The sequence below is a fragment of the Dunckerocampus dactyliophorus genome, chromosome 1 (assembly GCF_027744805.1).
Source record: "Dunckerocampus dactyliophorus isolate RoL2022-P2 chromosome 1, RoL_Ddac_1.1, whole genome shotgun sequence".
In the NCBI taxonomy this organism is placed as follows: domain Eukaryota; kingdom Metazoa; phylum Chordata; class Actinopteri; order Syngnathiformes; family Syngnathidae; genus Dunckerocampus; species Dunckerocampus dactyliophorus.
In genome coordinates this window covers 13,902,264-13,922,422 of record NC_072819.1, presented here as the reverse complement: position 1 = coordinate 13,922,422, position 20,159 = coordinate 13,902,264, and the positions used below count along the sequence as shown (strand labels likewise).

Here is a 20,159-nt window from a genome sequence, read left to right as displayed (position 1 = left end):
TAGTATTCGTGGAATCGACAAATTTAATTAAAGACAAATTAAAATACTCCGATAATAATCAGAGCTATTTAACAAAGGGAAGGAGATGATAAACACAAATGGACCATTTGGCGGTCCATTTTGGGGATGTTTAGTAATGTTTACGACCAAAGAGCCTAGTGATTCAGAGGTTCTGTCGATTTCGCTGGAAGCTTTAGCGATAGGTAGTTGACTTGTTGTTAGCTGCGAGCGGCTAGCCGTTAGCTTCCCGCTGCCATTTGCCTCTCAAGCTCGGTTTTGTTTGGTTACTGTTAGCAGCAAGATGGCGGCTTCCATCTCAGCAAACGGGGCTGCTCCGCATATTTAAACGCAGCCATTGCGTTTCCACAAATGCTCTGTCGTACGCCTGAATGTCGCCACCACCACAAGAAACTGGCCTGGATCGGGATATGTTCGTTTGTTTCATTTTGTTCCCGTGAGCCCGCAGCGACCGGCGGCTATGTTCACTTCCTGACCGCTCTCTCCTGTTCACCGGCAGAAAATGGCGGACTGGCCGCAGCACTCGCTATGCTAGTCAACAGCACAGTGGAACCATTACAAATTACAGAACTGAGTGAGGGCGTTTGTTTCAGCGGTGCACTGCAGTTCCTTAATCTGTCAGAAATATTCCATGGTTAATATTAGTGACAGCTAACTGAATGTTTACCATCAGCGCCTAGTTAGTACCTAGCATCCTCGCATCGAATTAGCCGGCTAGTTAGCGGGCTAATGCTAAGCTAGTTGCGGACGGAGCCTCTTTGGCAAACATTTCGTTTGGTGTCCCCCCGACAAGGATTATTAGTGCCGGACTCTGACAGAAGGGACATGGAAGGTCAGCCTGTGGTGCTCCAGCCTCGCTGGAAGCGCGTCCTGGGCTGGAGCGGTCCTGTGCCGAGGCCCCGTCACGGACATCGGGCCGTCGCCATCAAGGAGCTCATGGTGGTGTTTGGTGGTGGTAATGAAGGCATCGTGGACGAGCTGCACGTCTATAACACAGGTACCGACAACATTCGAGATGAACATTTACATCTGTAATAAACCAACATTAAAATAGGCCATTACTGTGCACATTTACGTTAACAGACGTGTTTATTAGCTGCTAGCCGGGACTCGTTCTTTTTGTAACTGAACGCTTAGTGAATGTCTAAGCTATGAGTCAGCAGAAGATGATAATACAAGGTGGTCATTCATGTTTTGGTGAAAAACATTCAATTTACCATTAATTCATCATGTTTGTTTGAAATGTTGACATGCTAGGCTAAACTAGCTGCTAGCTGGTAACTTAGAGGTGGGCGCTCCAAAGAGAAATGGCGCGGTTTTACTGAAAACAACGTGACGTCAATGGGACACGCCCCTCTGCAGCTGGACGGCGCCTAAGTGCAACAAAACTGTCATTTTTTTTATTTTCTGTTGCACTTCAGTCAGAAACAACGCAATTTTAACATAACTGCTTCTACTCTTTTGAAAATTGGGACGTTATTGCAGCATGGCTTTTAAATGGTAAGCTTTGCCTAACATGGCAGAAGTAGTTGTGTGTAAAAATGAATGTTAAGAATGAGTGTGTTAGCAAGGGGTATCTTCCCAGCACCCAACTGACAGCGCCACAGGTCTCATCAGTTAGTGTTCCCACCCTCACACAGCTACCAACCAGTGGTTCATCCCTGCCGTCCGAGGCGATGTCCCACCTGGTTGTGCCGCTTACGGATTTGTGTGTGATGGCACAAGGCTACTGGTGTTTGGAGGAATGGTGGAATATGGAAAATATAGCAACGACCTGTACGAGTTGCAGGTACGTGATCTCACTGGGCGGTCGTTTTTGTTTTGGAGTAACTGCAATTTAAACATTTAAGTGTTGCCATCAGGCCAGTCGCTGGGAGTGGAAGCGTCTGAAAGCGAAAGCTCCGAAGAACAACCCGCTACCCTGCCCCCGCCTTGGTCATAGCTTCTCTCTGATTGGCAGTCGGTGCTTCCTGTTTGGAGGACTGGCCAATGACAGCGAGGACCCCAAGAACAACATTCCCAGGTAAGAAACATGGATCAGCTTGTTGCTCCTTGTGGATGCCGTGATCTCTGAACTCTCTTCAGGTACCTGAATGACCTGTACTGTCTGGAGCTGCGTCAGGGCTCCAGTGTGGTCAGCTGGGACCTTCCGGTGACATCTGGGCAGCCGCCGCCGCCCAGAGAGAGCCACACTGCAGTGGTGGCGAGCGGCCGCGGAGGCAACCGTCTGGTCATCTACGGCGGGATGAGTGGCTGCCGGCTGGGCGACCTGTGGATACTCGACATTGGTGAGGCCACTGATGCCATGCTATGGCACCTCATGGGTCATGTGACACGTGTGCAACACTAATCACTGCTTGTCTTTTCATTTATATCACAGACTCGCTCGTCTGGAGCAAACCAACCCTCAGTGGTACCGCCCCCCTCCCGCGCAGCTTGCACTCCGCCACTGCCATCCACAACAAGTAACGTGACGCAAAGATGCTGACATTAGCTTTGCAGTTACTGTCTTACCTCCTGCCTGCCTGTCTGTCAGGATGTACGTGTTTGGAGGATGGGTTCCTCTGGTGATGGACGACGTCAAAGTGGCGACACACGAGAAGGAGTGGAAGTGCACCAACACACTGGCCTGCCTCAACCTAGGTACACGAACATACACACACACACACACACACACACACACACAGTCCGAGTTTGGACACGCTCCAGTTTGCTTTGAGCAATAACAAGAGAAATTTATACTAAAACCAAAGTTAAAATATTGTTGAAACTTGTAAATGTGAAATGCAGAAAGAGTTGCTTGATTACAGAAAACTATATCAGAATCAGATACAGGTTTATTGCCAGGTATACTTCACACAGAACAGGAGGAGGAGTTTGTTCTGGTGGGTTGATGCAACAATAAGTATAGAAAGATAAAAGTAGAAGATCTTACAAATATGCTCTAAAATATACAGTTTTAGAGCAGAGTGCAATTTAACAGTGCAACATGAGCAGTAACAGTGATGATGTGCATTAAGGAACATGTTAATGTAACTTATATAGTCTATTAAGGGACTATTAAGTGCGCGCGCTATGGACATGTACGTGTATATGAGACAGTGGTGAGTGAAAGCTATGAACGCCAATCATTTTATTTGGGCTGTAAAAAGTTTAACTTTGAATGGTAACAAATTAAATTAAATAGACATGTATTGGTACGGTCTGTTCTTTTAACAAGCTGGGGGTGTTCTTCAAATGTTTTTTGGTTTAAAAAAAAAAAAATAATAATAATAATTTGGAACCGAAGAGGGACAGCACCTTTTTAAAGTCATGCATAATTAGCGTTCAATTGCCCACAACCAATCAACATGTCCATCCCTGAACTGAACTGTGCTTGTTGGTGCACACGTAGCTTAATAAGATACACTGTATGTGGGCAGACACACTTTCCTGGGAGACGGTGCAGATGGACAGTGTGGAGGAGAACATCCCTCGAGCTCGCGCGGGCCACTGCAGCGTAGCCATCAACTCCAGACTTTACATCTGGAGTGGGAGAGATGGATACAGGAAGGCCTGGAACAACCAGGTGTGCTGCAAGGATCTGTGGTACCTAGAGACACGTAAGTGCTGGCACCTGTCTGTAGGATGTCACCCCCCACTTCGCCACCTGTGGTCTGTCTCAACCAGTCTCACCTGTGTGTCCTCAGAGCGTCCCAGCGCACCGTCGCGGGTGCAGCTGGTACGAGCCAACACGTCATCTCTGGAGGTGAGCTGGGGGCCATCGCAAACTGCAGACACCTACCTGCTACAGATACAGAAGTATGACATTCCCACCACGCCTGCGGTAACCCCAACCGCCTCTGCCTCCACCGCTACTGCTGGAGCCATCTCGCCCAAGAGCCCTGTCTCCGTTGCAGCCAGTCCCACTATCAAAACCCCTCAGCTGTCTGGCGTCACATTGGTTCCCTCCCTCACAGCAGCCACATCTGCAAGCCCATTGGCTGCTGGTGCTAAAGGGCCAGGTGAGTTTGATTTACTTGTGTAGTCAAACCTGTCTTAGCGGCCACCTTTCTAGAACGGCCACCTGCCTATAGCAGCCACTGAAAAATCCCCTGCTGCAAATTTACATGTTATAGACCCTGTGTATAGCAGTCACCTGTCCAACGCGGCCTGCGGCCACCCATTTTGTCTCCCTGGGTCAATATCTGACTGCATATAGCGGCCAAATTACCAACTCAAGTAGAAGCTTCATGCACCAAAAAGTTTTGTTTTTCAATCAATGAAGCCGTCGTGTGTAGACTTGAATTACTGAGTCCTAGCTCAGTCACAATCATTCACAAGATCCACACAAACTGTCAGTTGTTCCACATAAAAAAGCCGTCTTCTTTTGAGCTTGCTATTTCCTGGTCAAACATGTAACTTTAAGAGCATTTGCACCAAAACATTACTGCAAATTAGGCTGGGAACAGGACGTGCTCCCAGCGACGCTACAATAAAAAAAAAAAACATACGCTAGCATGCATGCGGCAGCGGGAGCAAAACTGAGTTCGGTTGTACTTAATTGAAGTATTTTAGAATGTACTCACGTTATTTTTGATCAATCCTCATCCACAAATCCATCAAAGTCCTCATCTTCTGTATTCGACACAACAAAGCCGTCTTCTTTTCCGTTCGCTACTAGTCTGTTAACTTGTCAGTGTTATTCAGCTCCGAAGCAAAGAAGGAAACTTCTCCTGTTGCTTCTGCCAACTTTATTTATTGAACGCGGCCACCAGACAGCAGCTCAGAACACACACACATCTCTCAGCATCGTCTCTCCTTCCTGCTTGCCCACAAGGCAAAGGTTAAACAAGCCCCACTACATAGCTGTCCAGCCAATGCCTGTAACAAGTGACACCGTTTATTTCCTGGTGTGCACTGGTCAATACTGTAATGCCGCTTGTTGTGGGGAAGGAGAGACTCACGTCGCCGATGCACTTTAATCGCTTTATTAACAGCGGAGAACACGGCAGGACTTTACATCCACGCCAACATAAACACACTTCCCAACTCTCTCGAAACTCACGGCTAGCACTGAGCCTAGCTCTCCTGCTCGGGACACCCACCGTCACTTCCCGTCACTTCCTGATGAACTAAAGCTGTAATGACACTCTGCCGTATAAAAAAGTAAAATATTAAAAACAAGCGTAAGACATTACTAGCACGGCTTTGTTCTGTGGGTCGTGGATATATTCTATCAGTTATTATTAAGCTTGTAGCTTCCTTTTAGTAAGTAAAAACCTCGGCTATGATTGCACTACATTGTCATGTCGACCTACAAAGTACACTTCGAAGAACAAGAGGTGAATAAATGTATTGCAACTGATGTGAAACTGATGAGGGGTAGGATTAAATAAGCTTTGCTTCTTCCTACTCCTTTTTGGACATGCAAAATTGTGAATTGTACTATGTGATGTGCTACTGTTTGACTCATGCATGTTCAGGATTAAAACCATGAACCATGATAATAACAAGCCTAGTAGTGCTGTACAACTTTTATTCGCAGTCCGCAGTGCCCTCTAATGGTCAACATTATTATTATTTTTCCCTTTTTTTTTCTTTTTTTTCCTCTACTGGTCAACATTCAAACTGGACACCAACCTGTCTATAGCGGCCACTTTTGCAGACTCCCTCTAGTGGCCGCTATAGACAAGTTTGACTGTATATAGTATACTATATTTTGTTCTTTCTGTTCTGGCTCCCTGTTTTGTAGCTTTGTGGTGATGTCTGCTCGCCTTTATCTTTTCTTTTGTCGACTTAGTGATGACCTTTTTGAAGCTGCCCCTAGGGTGGTGACATTTCTTTTCAATAGTCATAAGCTGAAATGTACGAACATATTGGTTGGTTGAGGTGGTGGTGATTTGTTGTGATTTAGATTTGAGTGTGTTAATGTGAGAATTGAGCTAAATCGTGTCTTTCTGCAGCAGTCCTCAAGGTGGCCACACAAGGATCCCCAGGTGGCACCTCTATCGTCACAGTGCGCCAGGCCACGCCCAAGTCCCCCGTCGCTGCGACGACGCTTCCTGCAGGTGTTCGCATGATGGTGCCTGCACCAGCCGGACAGACCACAGTAGGTCGACTTCCTCTTTATCAAACGCGGCTATTTTGCAGTGAGGACTAAAGTTCCAACTTGTCTGCTTTCAGCCAATAGGCAGCAGTCCTCAGATGAGTGGCATGGCGGCGCTGGCAGCGGCAGCTGCAGCTACCCGTAAGATCCCCCCCGCCACAGCAACTGTGCTCAATGTGCCTGCAGGGGCCACCATTGTCAAGACTGTGGCAGTCACTCCGGGATCTGTTAGCCTTCCAGTCACCATGGTAGTATTTAGAGTTCCTAAAGTGCACATGACACGGGCACGCATGGACTGCCTCTTGACTGATGTGGACTTTCTGTCCTGGCAGGTCAGCAACTCAGCGACTCGCATCCTGAAAACGGCTGCTGCTCAAGTCGGCGGGGCCACTGTTGTCTCTGCCCCCGGCACCTCCAGCCGACCAATCATCACGGTGCATAAATCTGGAACAGTGACCGTCTCCCCCCAGACTCAGGTGGTCACCACGGTGGTGGGCGGCGTCACCAAGACGTACACGCTGGTGAACAGCCCACTCGGGGTGGGAGCTGGCGGTGCTCTGGTGAGTAAATGTCAGCTGATGCTGACATCCAGGGTCATGTAGCTCAGGGGGATAATGACATCACACCTTCCTGCTCTTTCAGATCAGCAACTTGGGCAAGGTGATGTCTGTGGTGCAGACCAAACCTGCGCACAGTGTCACGGTTGCTGGTCAGAGCGCGAGCAGCTCAGTCGCTCAGATCCTGCAGGTACGGTACAGTGACTTGTGTCGCTGTTCGCAAAAGTGTGTACCCTAACGGTGTGATGTGTACATATTAGACAAAGGGTGCCCTCCCTGCGGGAACGATCTTGAAGCTGGTTACCTCTGCAGATGGCAAACAGACCACTGTGCTCAGCAGCCCACAGGCTGGCTCCATGGTAACCAAACCCGGTACCACCATCATCAAGACTATCCCTGTGTCGGCGCTGCAGGGTGGGGCAGGTACGAAAAAATGCAAATGTTGATGAAGATCATCTTCTTTGCTTTGATTGGCATAGCCTGAAGAATTAATCAGGTAAAGGTCCACTGAGTCTTAATTGTGTGGAACCTCGTTAAATGTTACCACAAAAGGGGGGGAAAGTGCTGCCAATGAGGAGCAATGGACAACTTACTGTACACATGCAGCACACCTGACAGAAGCTCCTCTCCCTGCAGGTGGCAACTGTCCAATCACAATCCTCACTACCAAGGTGATGACACCTGGCACTACAGGAAAAATCATCACCACAGTCCCCAAAATCTCAGCAGGCCAGCCGGGTGTCACACAGGTGAGCCTTGCCTGTTCAGTGTCCTGCTCTTACCATAGAAACGAGTGTGTGTCGCACACAGGTCGCTTGACTTCTCTTTATGCAGGTCGTGTTGAAGGGGGCTCCAGGGGCGGCAAGTACCATCCTCAGGACTGTCCCAAAGGGTGGAGTCAGACTAGTGTCGCCAAGCATCACCGGCACCAAGCCCGCCGTCACCACGTTGGTTGTTAAGGCGACGACAAGTAAACTCCTGATGCTCCCCGTCATAGTCTCTAATTGTGCATGCATTGATTAAGAGCGGTGCAACTTTCTGTGCCTGCAGGTGTGTCCAGTCTGGGGACAATAACAGCAAGTGTGTCCTCTGCGGTGGCAGGAGCGGCGCCCAACATCAGTGCCTCCCTGGCCACGCCCATCACCACTCTGGCCACCATCACCACGCTCACCAACCAGGTCACCTCTGTAACAGCTGCTGCTTCTGGACCCAAGCAGGTTGGACAAATCTCACTGGTTCAGGTTCAGGAAGGTTCTGTAGTGATATTATATCTGCGTCATCACAGGTGACACTGATCACAACTCCAAGTGGCGCAGAATCCCAGCCACTGGTCCAGGATCTGCCCGTCTCCATCATGGCCTCTCCAACCTCGGAGGAACCAGGAAGTACGACGAGCACGCTAACGAGCAGCAATGCGGAGGGCGAGAAGGGAGACGCCGCAGCCGCTGGTAGACCACTCTTACTCATGATAACCACTCTTACTGATAAGAATGGGTCCACATGTTCTGGAATCATTCCTCTTCATACCATGCCTCATCAGCATTGTGGCTGAAATTCCAGATGCATTGTGGGAGATGTAGTTTTAGTCACACTGTCGTAACATAGCAACATGAAACCATTTTCAAATCATGTTTATTTCAAGCTTTCACCAGTTTTTAATACTGCAGTGACCCTGGTCTGCTCCAACCCGCCCTGCGAGACGCACGAGACCGGAACCACCAACACCGCCACTGTGGCAACGGCTGGGACGAGTCAGATGCTGCAGGTGAGCCGTGGAGGAGATGGAGTGATGGTCAGCTCCTAATGAGCATGATGAGGGTTGAGGATTCCTGAACACAGACTCTTCCTCCTCAGGTCTGTTCCAATCCACCATGTGAAACCCACGAGACCGGAACCACAAACACTGCCACCACAGCAGGAGCAGGAGGGCTGACACAGGTGAGGCTGTAGTTGTCCAGCGTGCCTGTTTAAGCCTCATGTGGACCCCCTTGTGACATGTGGCGAGATTGCAGGTGTGCTCGAATCCACCATGCGAGACCCACGAGACCGGAACCACAAACACTGCCACCACAGTCGGAGCAGGAGGACTGCCACAGGTGAGGCTGTAGTTGTCTTTCTTGTCCATCTGGGACTCGTGGATGTTTTTAACATGTGAGGGGGTTTACAGGTGTGCTCCAATCCGCCGTGTGAGACCCATGAGACTGGAACCACCAACACCGCCACCACGGCAACAGGTAGCCTGCAACGCACCAACAGTATAATGCCTTTTATTTTGAAATGAGCTCACGTCCTGTTTTCTGTCTGCAGCTCAGCAGGGTGGCGAGATTGCACAGGGAGAATCCACAGACCCTGCCTCCTCCTCCTCATCCTCTGAGCCTGCTCCCTCTGCCACCATCAGCCAGGGCAGAGCCATTACCATGGTTACACAGGCTACGCCCACACCTGGACCTTCCATACCTGTAAGTGAGACACACACACTCATAATCATCATCATGACTGGTGTCTTTGTGTGTTTTGCCAGGAAATCTCATCATTGGTCAGAGAGGATGTGGTCAAGGCTGAGGGGGATAGCATTGCTGTGGTGATGGCTGCTGCAGAGGAGCCCATGCAAACGGAGAGCCAATCAGAGGATGTGATGTCCTCATCAGCGGCGTTGTTGCAGGGCAGTGAGGCTGCACAGGTACACACACACACACACACACACACACGTCCTGTTGTGGACATCGGTGGCGTGCATCTGGTGATCTGCCTGCCTGTCTCATGCTCAGATGGCGTCCACTGACACGCCTCCTCAGGAGCTGATGTCATCAGAAGGGGGCAGTAGCGAGATGGACTCTGGAACAACAACACTGATGGTGACAGCTGATCAGCTGGCTGTTTCCACGACAACAGACGAGACTCAGCATGCAACTATACAAGCTGTCCTACAAGCAGCGGGACACATCGGTACGACGCACACATCTTAAAAGTATGATGTCTTGGAATTCTGGGAACAACACACAAGCGTTTCTTTGCGCAGGTGACGCGGAGTCCATTCCTATCGTGTTGACCCAGCAGGAGCTTGCTGCTCTAGTTCAACAGCAGCAGCAGCTGCAGGATGTGCACGACCAAGCAGAGGAGGAGACGGAGCCTGGTACCGTGCCCACAGGTACACACACACACACACACACACACTACAAACCACTGGACAACGTTCGGAAATCTGATCTTTATTTCCCAGAGGGGCTCGCTCCAGCAGACAGCCTCAACGACCCAACAGCGGAGAGCAACGGCCCTGAGGTGACATCATCGGCTGTGACCAGCGCCGTGGCCCGATTGGCCAGCACCTTTGGCCCAGCGCCTCCCCTGACAGCCAGCACTGGGAAAGCTGAAGCCGCCGCTACACTCTGTGATGTGTCCAACGGCATCGGAGCAAATGTTGCGGTGAGCAGCTCAACATGATGATGACGAAGAACCAAGCATGACAAACAACATGCTAACTGTGTGTGTGTGTGTGTGTGTTTGTGTTTGTTTCTTATGTAGAAACATGGTGTCCTGGAGACAAAGACGTCGACCAAAGAGAACCAGTGGTTTGATGTGGGGATCGTCAGGGTGACCAACATGGTGGTCTCTCACTACTACATCCCTGATGATGATGTCACCATAGACGTAAGAGCATGCCACAACGTAATATACTATTCAGGAAGCATTTGCCAAAATAAGACCGCGCTTCCCACAGCATGACTCAGGCGTGGCACCAGACTACAGTCGGATGAGGAAGGTGGAGCTTCAGCCGGGGACAGCATACAAATTCCGGGTGGCTGGAATCAACATCTGTGGCCGCGGAGCATTTTCCGAGGTGTCTGCATTTAAAACATGTCTGCCCGGTTTCCCAGGAGCACCATGCGCTATCAAGATCAGCAAGGTGAGACCCACTAGCCCCTAGGCACTTAAAGCAATGACAGTATTTGAGGAGGGCGGGGGTGGGAGAGGAGCCACAGTTTATCTACCGGTTTTGCAGGTGCCGTGAAAGGCACTGATGTCTGTGGTGGTCCAGTTTTGCAGTGCTGAGGTTTCTTCAGTGACCTTTTTGTTCTGCAGAACGTGGGTGGAGCTCAGCTCACATGGGAGCCTCCCGCCGTCACATCAGGGAAGATCACTGAATATTCTGTGTACCTGGCCATCCAGTCCAGCCAGGCCAGCACCGCCTCGGGGTCTGGTCCGGCCCAGCTGGCCTTCATGAGGGTGTACTTTGGCCCCAATCCATCCTGCCTGGTTCAGACATCCAGCCTCACCAACGCCCACATCGACCACACCACGAAGCCTGCCATCATCTTCCGCATCGCCGCTCGCAACCAGAAGGGCTACGGGCCGGCCACACAGGTCCGGTGGCTTCAAGGTGAGCATCGCAGCAACGTTGAGTCTGACGAGTCCCACTTGTCTGGCTTAGCATGTGATCTCTTGTGTTTTTGTGTTCCCCAGAAACCAGCAAAGACACCAAAGGAACCGGCAAGCGACTGGCTGCATCTCCTGATGTGTGAGTGAGCGTGTGCCTGATCATGTGACATCCACATTTAACATAGGTTGTTGTCTTTAGTCATCTCATAGGATGTATTTCTCTCCTCAGTAAACCTGGTGGACCAAAGAAGTTCAGAGGTGACCAATCAGAGGACTCCATGCTGTCCTGAGGGTTGTGATTGGTTGTCTTGACAACTCAGAGATAAAACTTGTAGGATATTTGTACATTACAGATCAATCACAACGTTCTTGTTTGTTTGTCGCCACGGAGACCACAGCAATTTCACCTTCAAAGGAAATAAATCAAGATGAAAACAAATCTGCCATCATGACATGTTCAAAGGTTTCTGTGATGCAGGGGGCGGAGGCTCTGCAGTAGTGAAATAGATATAAATTATTTTTTCCTGTAGCAACAAAATATTCAAAAATATTTAGCTTTTCTTTTTATATATATATATATATACATATATATATGTAAAAGTATGTCAGAAAACATTTCCACTAGTTTTTTTTCTTTCTGTTGGCATGTGATGATGATGAAGATGGCCTGTGGGCCACAGGAAGTGATTGTTGACATGTTTGTGAATATTCTGACAATAAAGATTTTTAGATAATTTTTAACAGCTGGCTTGGCATCTTCATGAAAGACAACATCCATCCATCGTCTATGCTGCTTACCCTCACTGGGGTTGTAGGGGTTATGCTGGAGCCTATCCCAGCTGACTTTCACACACACACATACACTAATATACTTGGGAAACAGACACCAAAAACAATGCATTTGATCTTCTTAGATGACTAAGATAAATAAAAACTTTATTGATCCCACACAGGCGCAATTCACATTACATCAGCTATAGAGCACAAAGTAATGCCGAAAAACTATACACACACAGTAGTGTGTGTAAAGTAACAATACTGTACTCTTAAATGAGTGCAGTTGTTAGATAATGAATGTATTACATATTTTATATAAGACTACATTTGTTTCTTGTGCCTTGATTTGTTATTTCTGTAAAGTTTTATTTTTAAAGGGGCAACATTTAAAATACATTAATTTGCTGATTATTATTTTGACTGATAACTTTCATGTTCTTATTTGCCAAATAAATCAGACGTTACTCAACAGTTTCTCAGTACCTGAGTTGTTTTTTCACCAAATACTTTCCTACTCGTAGTTATTTGGATTACTGTTTTTTACTTGAGTAATACTGTTCTATAGTAACAATACTCTTACTTGAGGACAGTTTTTGTCTACTCCATCCACTTCTGATAGACACAAACAAAGCTTAAAACAAACGTTTAGTGAGCCTGAAAAGTTGTCTGTATTTGTCTGCTTATAAATGACATACACTTGGACTTCTCCTTCACCATCACAGATTATTAATGTCAAATACAAAGAGGTATATTATTACAACCCACTCCAGTACCAGACTGAGTTGTACCACTACTTGATGATGTATGTAATCAAATTATGCTTAAAAAAGAGCCACACTAATAAATGAATGGAAGCACTTTAATGAATAATAAAGAAGGAACAAAAACTTTTAAAACTACAAAAATAAAAACAAAAAAATAAAAAGTTTAAATTAAATACAATGAAAATAAATACAGTAAAATAGATCAATATGTATAACACATGCAAGACAGTTATATTCTGCGTTGGGCCGCACGGTGGTTTAGTGGTTAGCACTTGGCCACACAGTCAGTAGGTCGGGAAGAACTGGGTTCGAATCTCTGTTTGGCACTTCTGTGTGTGTTTTCTCCGGTTTCTTCCCACATTCTTGGGTATTATATTCTTCACAGAAGTACAGATGACGTCTCAAGAAGCCTTTCCCTCAATAGACAACTCCTGTACGACTGAGAGCCTACACAGACGCATTGCTACCAACTTTGGGAGAGACATCCTTCTGCTGGTACGTAGCTAAGAAAAGGCCACTCTTAAATTAGCAGAGTTAAGGAACCACCTCAGATTCAATCTTAGATGCAGGCAGAGTAGGTTAATCCCCAAATGCATGAGGCAAGCGTCTCTTGAGCAAGGACACTTGGCAAGGAAAATGCAACTAAACTACATCAGAAAAATACAGAATTTGAGAATTAGGGGACTTAACATAGAGCTAAACCACCACTGTCCAATATCACGGTAGGTGAGAGGAAAGCATTAGCGGCTCTGCAGAAAGATGAGAGCATCACCATCTTACCAGCTGATAAGGGCAGATGCACAGTGGTTCTCAACACATTGGACTATGAAGAAAAAATAAAAGTCTAATTAGTGATGCCAACACATATGAGCAACTTAAAAGGGACCCATCCAGTAGGTATAAGAAAGAAATCATAAACTATCTCCAAAAGTTAGAGAAGGAAGAACTAATTGACAGACAGATGTATCATAGGTTATACCCTGGGGAGGCTACACCATGTATCTATGGCCTTCCAAAAATTCACAAGGAAGGGTTTCCCCTCAGACCCATTGTCTGTAGCATTGACTCTACCTCGTACAATGTAGCTAAATATGTAAAAACAGTCTTATCCCCATTGGTAGGCAACACTGATCATCATATTGAGAACACAAAAGGGTTTGTGGAGAGTATCAAAGACCTCAGATTGGAGCCAGAGGAAACTTTGGTGTCTTATGATGTGACTTCACTTTTCACATCGGTCCCCACCTCAGCAGCAGTCTCTGTGGTGAGGAAGAGACTGCTCGAGGACTCAACTCTGCATCGGAGAACAAAACTTAGTGCTGACCACATCTGCCAATTACTGGAAATTTGCCTTAACACTACATATTTTCAGTTTAGAGGGAAATTTTACAGACAAATTCATGGTTGTGCTATGGGCTCACCAGTCTCACCCATAGTGGCGAATCTGTACATGGAAGAGATGGAGAAACAGGCTCTCACTTCCTTCTCAGGGACAAAACCTAGGCACTGGTTTAGATACGTGGATGACACCTTTGTCATAATCAAAAAACAGGAAATTCAGTCTTTCACAGATCATATCAATGCGGTGGACACCAATATCAAATTTACTCGCGAGGACGCTAAAGAGAACCAACTAGCCTTCTTAGACTGCAAGGTAATTATAGGAGAGGACAGACAGCTACTTACAGAGGTCTTTAGAAAGGCCACACACACTGACCAATACCTGCTTTTTGAATCAAACCATCCACTACAACATAAACTAGGGGTTATTAGGACCCTCCAACATAGAGCGGAACAAATACCAACTAGTGCTGAGGGAAGGAAAAAGGAGACACAACATGTCCGGAGAGTGCTCTCAACCTGTGGGTACCCACGTTGGGCTTTTAACAAATGTCAAAAGAAGAGAGTAGGGAAAGAAACCCAAAAGCCCACAGAAGCAAAAAGGAGAGGAGTGGTAGTCCCTTATATAGCGGGGGTCTCCGAAAAACTCCAGAGGATCTTATGGCAACACAAAATTCCTACCTATTTCAAACCAGTAAATACCCTGAGACAAAAATTAGTGCATCCTAAAGACAAGGCTCCAAACCAAAAACAGAGCAATGTGGTCTATTCCGTCCACTGTAAAGATGAGGAATGCAAAGAGCACTACATTGGGGAAACTAAGCAAATGCTCCAAAAAAGGCTTTATCAACACCGCAGGGACAATTCTAGCAGTACATCTACACCTTAAAGCAACCAATCACTCTTTTGAGGACAGCGAGGTAAAGATTTTGGCCAAAGAAAACAGATGGTTTGAAAGAGGAGTAAAGGAAGCTATTTTTGTCAAACAACAGAACCCATCATTGAATCGGAATGGTGGTTTGAGGTTTAATTTGGACCCTGTGTTCAGCAGGTTACTGAGACCGAAACCCACAGCTCTTAGTCTTGCAAATGAGGTGAAGCCAGGGCCGAGCCAGAACAATAGATGCTAACGAGCCAGTATCAGAGTCGTTCATACCCAACTCAGGGAGCGACACTTCCCTTTTATCGGAGGTGCTAATGTCAGGAGAGGATTATACCACTACTCCGCCCAGGCTTAGTGTAAGGAACCAATAGGAGGAGGGTGTTGGCACACCAATTCCGCCCACTCTTACTGTATTTAAGGCCTAAGCTACCAGCACTTATTAGTTCACTGACGAAGCTCTTCGGATGAGGAGCGAAACGTCCGACACCTTCTTCACAGAAGTACAGATGACGTCTCAAGAAGCCTTTCCCTCGATTCATCTAAAATTTTGTGTCAATTAGGAAAAATTTAGAAACATGCTCACAAAAAATGGAAATGTGTACTTTGATATCCGACCACTTTTTAAAATTCTGCGCCCCAATCCACTGATGGAAATGCTATCTAGGGTCATTAAGTATGGACGCCGCATTCATGAGCCTCTTTGCATTGACCATTTATGGTGAATTGAAGGCGTGGAGAGGGCATGACACGGGTGGAGTTGCATACGCACATTTTGGACAGCAGGTGACATCTATGAAGCACAAATTGCTTAAATGTGTCCGTAAGCCACCTTTTTTAGGTCTGAATATTTTTGTCCGTACGCATATTTTAGATTTCTGGCGTACGCAGACCTTTACTCAGATTTCTAGAGTTTTATAGATGAGACCCCTGCCCTTCTTAAGCATGGCAGCAGGACTCACTCGTTGACAGATTGTCCATCATGCTTCTCAGCTCAGCTTTGTGTTTCGCTCATTCCCTGTACCTGTCCCGCTTGACTTATTCAGCGGTGTTCTGTTTAATGCTAAGGTTAGTTATTTCCTGCTTGGTGTTACAGGTCCCATCTTGTATTGAAATTCAAAATCCACATATTTCAAGAAAGACATTCTTCTCATACCAATGGTCACAGGTAAGTGCAAATAACATTCACAGCCAATATCTTCATTACGTTTCCCAAAATATCTTCACTTTATTGTAAATCACATTTCTGGAGCTGATTTCACTGTTTTGGTTTGATACTTGCAACATAAACATGTTAACATACACCATCACTTGACATTAAATGCATGTAATCCACTATAATCACATAGGACAAATAGTACAGTTCTATTCTCCTGTACATTAAAGAAGCAATGTGGTAATTTGCTACAATTCTGGACATATGCAAATAGAGACAAATTAATCACATACAAAATCTAATTTCAAAATACAAACCTTTTTTGCCAACTAACAAAGATAATGTGGTTGCAGGTGTGTATGTGCGTGTGTGTAGGAGCCCAATTAGCACATACAATGAGCTTACCTGTGAGACAAGAATGGGGGCCATCCGAACCCAAAATAGCCGCCTAAAACGCGGTCGAAGACAACCAAAGTTGTCACAAAGTTTCCAAAGCACTTAAAACAGTCTTACATCTTTCAAATACTTCCCTAAGCATATTTTTGCGTTAAGGAGATTATATTAACTTTCATCAACAACTGACCTGTAAGAACAGATAAAGCTGGATAACAGCAATGAGACGAGAACTCAGCTCTTCGTCCAGATCACTGATCTGTATTATATATCTGGATAGCTCATTGGCGATGACTTGTGAAGGCAAACGGCCGCCATATTGCTACTCGCAAGAAACACTTCTCGGGCAAGCTTTTGCATTCGTGGTGAACTTCTTTTATTAATTCGCATTGGACACAAATTTCGACTTAAGATGCCTGCTTGTGCAGCTATTAACTGCACAAATCGCCAGTTCAAAGGCTGTGGACGAACATTTCACGTGTAAGTATGATTGAAATGTAGATTTAAGATTGATAATTTAAGGGTTTTGCACTGTCCATCTCTCAGATATTTTCGATCGTGAAAAAATTCCTCTGATTAAATGTATGTCCAGAATTGATACGTTTATATAGCTCTATAATAGCTAAGAGGAAATTGACGTACTTTTTTGTTATATCATGATATATGTATTATTTTAAGGGACGAAGGTTGCGTTACTTGAAGGAATGGGAGAATCTCAGTTCTTCCATGATGCTTACCAGGCATTGTGTACAGTGCAGTTAGCAAGCCAGTTTGCATACAATTGACCCGGCATGACCCTTCATTTGGATAAACAACCATTTTTTTTTTTGCTCCTGAATGACTGACGTAAAAGGATTCATTCATATGATATGTTCTGGAAAATAATATTACTGAACATGCATACCGGTATGTTTGAGATTGCAAACAACGTATTGTCTTACCCAAAGCATATGGCTTTGCTTCAGTGTTGTTGTTTTTTTCTGTGTGTGAGTGGTCGTATGTGTTTATGGTTATTACACATTATGGTTATCACATATTATTCCTGTGGTTTTTGTTCAAATATATTTCTATATCAGAAAAGAGGTTATTTCTATTTCATAACACAAACAAAAAAAATCATTAAAAAAATCAGCAAAATGTTAAATGATTTTAAAACTTCACTCTCTTTTATGATTCCTATTTTGTACAGACGAGAGCATAGTGAATTGTATGAAAGTAAGAAAAAAAAGTAAAGGATCATGACCATGGATTTTAGTGGAAAAAAGGGATGGGATATGCAGTTAAAATGAAAATCTCTTTCTAGAGGAGTAAAACTATGCATTGCTATAGGGGAGTGCTCAGCCAGGGTGCAGAGTAGAATTTTGTCTCAAAGGCAATGAGAATTGGAAGGGGGAAAAGTCTGTATAATATAGCTAAAAGATAGAGAATAACGTGTCAAATCGTTTTTAAGGGACGAAGTTTGTGTTACTTGAAGGAATGGGAGAATCTCTCCGCTTTTTAATTTAAAATATAGATGTTTTGGAAGCCTCTCTTGCGATGTGACTAGTAAGATGGCGTCTCTTTGGCTTCAGCGGCTTGCACTCCGGCGTGCGACGTATGAGCTATCCAGACTTATTAGTACAGATCAGTGGTCCAGATTGAGTCTGGGGCGTTGGCGGAAGTTCACACCCAATACAATCCTGGCACAACAGCTCCCATGACAAAGGTTGCATCTGAATGCCTCTCCCACTGCATAATATTCTTTTTCCCATGTTTCATAGTATATATTTTACACCTGTTGAATCAAATCAACCAAAAATATTTGCACTACTTTTTTTGAGTGTATAACATTGGCTTATCCGCAGTGTTTTTTTGTGCTCTGTCTTTGCCTATTTTTTTTCCTACTAGCCTTTTTTCTAGTACTGTTTTTTGGTTTTGTATTTTTGTGACTGGCTTTCCCCTTTTTCTGTTTGGACTCTTGCAATGCTTATATTATTTGTTGTACTTTTTTCGCAAGGCTCTGAATGTCTGTGTGAAGGACAAACTGGCTGTACTGTATGTGATGATACCACTTCTTTGGAGACTCTCATCGACCTCGCTATCAGATTGGATAACCGTTTAACACTCGAACTTCCAAGGCAGTCATTTTGACTGTTTTCAAAACTTGCAATGTCATAACTTGGTTAAAAAAAAAACCTATGTACCCATAGGACCCTGACTTTTCCTAAATGTATGTATATTTTATTCTAACATTGTTTTATCATTAAAATTTCAAAACAGAAAAGAGATCTGAGTATTACTACCTCGAATGACCATAGCAGTCAAATTGACTGCCTGATTTTTACAGGGGGTGTCATATTTCACTATTTGCTACATTTTTCCCGCCCTTCCTCCTGCTCTATTAGCTGTTTGTTTTTTATGCTCTGTGATGCTAAAACCTAGCTGTAGCGTCACTCTAAACCCAAGAGAGACAAAAATGACAAGTAGAAAGAAGATGACAGCTATGGAGGCTTTAGCCTTGCTTCAGAGAAAATGGTTGCAGTTTGAGTTTGCATGTGTAATTGCAGAGAAGTTATGTTGTGTCAATTCAATCAAACACTCAATCACTATAGGTTTCATTTAGTGTCCTGATGTGTTTTTTTACCTATTCCACCAATTTATTTTTAGATCTTTTTAATGATAATCCAAATTATATACAAAGAGTCAAAATGACTGCTATGGTCATTCTAGTAGTTGCAGAATTCTGGTAGACCGAGTGTTAAGGGAGCAAGATCGTGAGCATGCCGAGGACCGTATCGATACCGCATCCAAGATCAATACCAACAGCGAGTGGGGAGGACCTGGACGCGCCCCATATCGACCCAGTGACCCCTTACGTCCACCGAGAGGATATGCCGTCGCCAACTTGACCTCTGCCTCTACTGCAGTGCCACTGCACTTGGGAGTGCCCTGCTAGACCAGCCTGACACAGGGGATCACCAGCCAGAACAAAAACTGTTCTCAGTAGGACTCAGTAATGAGTAGCTCCACCGTTCTTGTTAATCACTTCAAAAATTGTTTGGGCATGCTTGATGCGAGTGTTTCCAGGAGGCTATTGAGAACATTGTTCCAAGTGGTGAAGATGGCTTCACGAAGGGCATCAACTTTCTGGAACTGATGGCCATTTTTATAAACTTGCCTTGCCATCCATCCCCAAATGTTCTCTATGGGATTTAAATGAGGGGAACATACAGGATGGTCCAAAAGAGTGATGTTATTCTCCCTGAAGAAGTCCTTGGTCTAGCGAGCATTGTGAACTGCAGCATTGTCCTGTTGAAAAACCCAGCTGTTACCACACAGACGAGGGCACTCAGTCATGAGCGATGCCCACTGCAACATCTGCACGTAAGCAGCCGCCGTTTGACGACCCTGCACCACCTGAAGCTCCAGTGTTCCACTGAATGAAAAAGCACCCCAGACCATGATGGACCCCCTCCACTGTGCCGGGTAGAAAACATCTCAGGTGGGATCTCCTTGTCATGCCAGTAACGTTGGAAGCCATCTGGACCATCAAGGTTACATTTATTCTCATCAGAGAATAAAACTTTATTCCACCTTTCAATGTCCCATGTTTGATGCTCCCTGGCAAAGTCTAAATGGGCAGTTTTGTGGCCTTGAAGGAGACAAGGTCTTTGAATTCCTTTTTTGTTTTTTAAACCCTTTTCCCTCAGATGCCGTCTGATGGTTATTGCGCTGCAGTCGGCACCAGTAAGGACCTTAATTTGGGTGTAAGACCGCCCTGTGTCTTGATGGACAGCCAATTGGATCCTCCGGCTCAGCGCAGGTGCGA

General features: G+C 45.6%; 1 protein-coding gene and 1 pseudogene across 1 annotated transcript; both read left to right on the top strand.

The window, feature by feature from the left end:
- Positions 1-103: 103 nt before the first annotated feature.
- On the top strand, positions 104-12,187 carry hcfc1b (host cell factor C1b). The gene is made up of 31 exons (XM_054770126.1): positions 104-1,015; positions 1,659-1,807; positions 1,881-2,041; positions 2,104-2,306; positions 2,399-2,483; positions 2,555-2,661; positions 3,441-3,620; positions 3,708-4,022; positions 5,964-6,109; positions 6,184-6,354; positions 6,439-6,666; positions 6,749-6,853; positions 6,924-7,086; positions 7,300-7,412; positions 7,498-7,633; positions 7,714-7,880; positions 7,949-8,111; positions 8,331-8,428; positions 8,518-8,601; positions 8,676-8,759; positions 8,831-8,897; positions 8,971-9,122; positions 9,185-9,343; positions 9,432-9,609; positions 9,683-9,811; positions 9,884-10,086; positions 10,186-10,311; positions 10,382-10,567; positions 10,744-11,041; positions 11,125-11,179; positions 11,270-12,187. Exons 1-31 carry the CDS (start codon positions 844-846, stop codon positions 11,328-11,330), a joined length of 4,644 nt encoding a protein of 1,547 aa, XP_054626101.1. The 5' UTR covers positions 104-843; the 3' UTR covers positions 11,331-12,187.
- On the top strand, positions 11,489-15,215 carry LOC129179207 (uncharacterized; annotated as a pseudogene).
- The last annotated feature ends 4,944 nt before the right edge of the window (positions 15,216-20,159 follow it).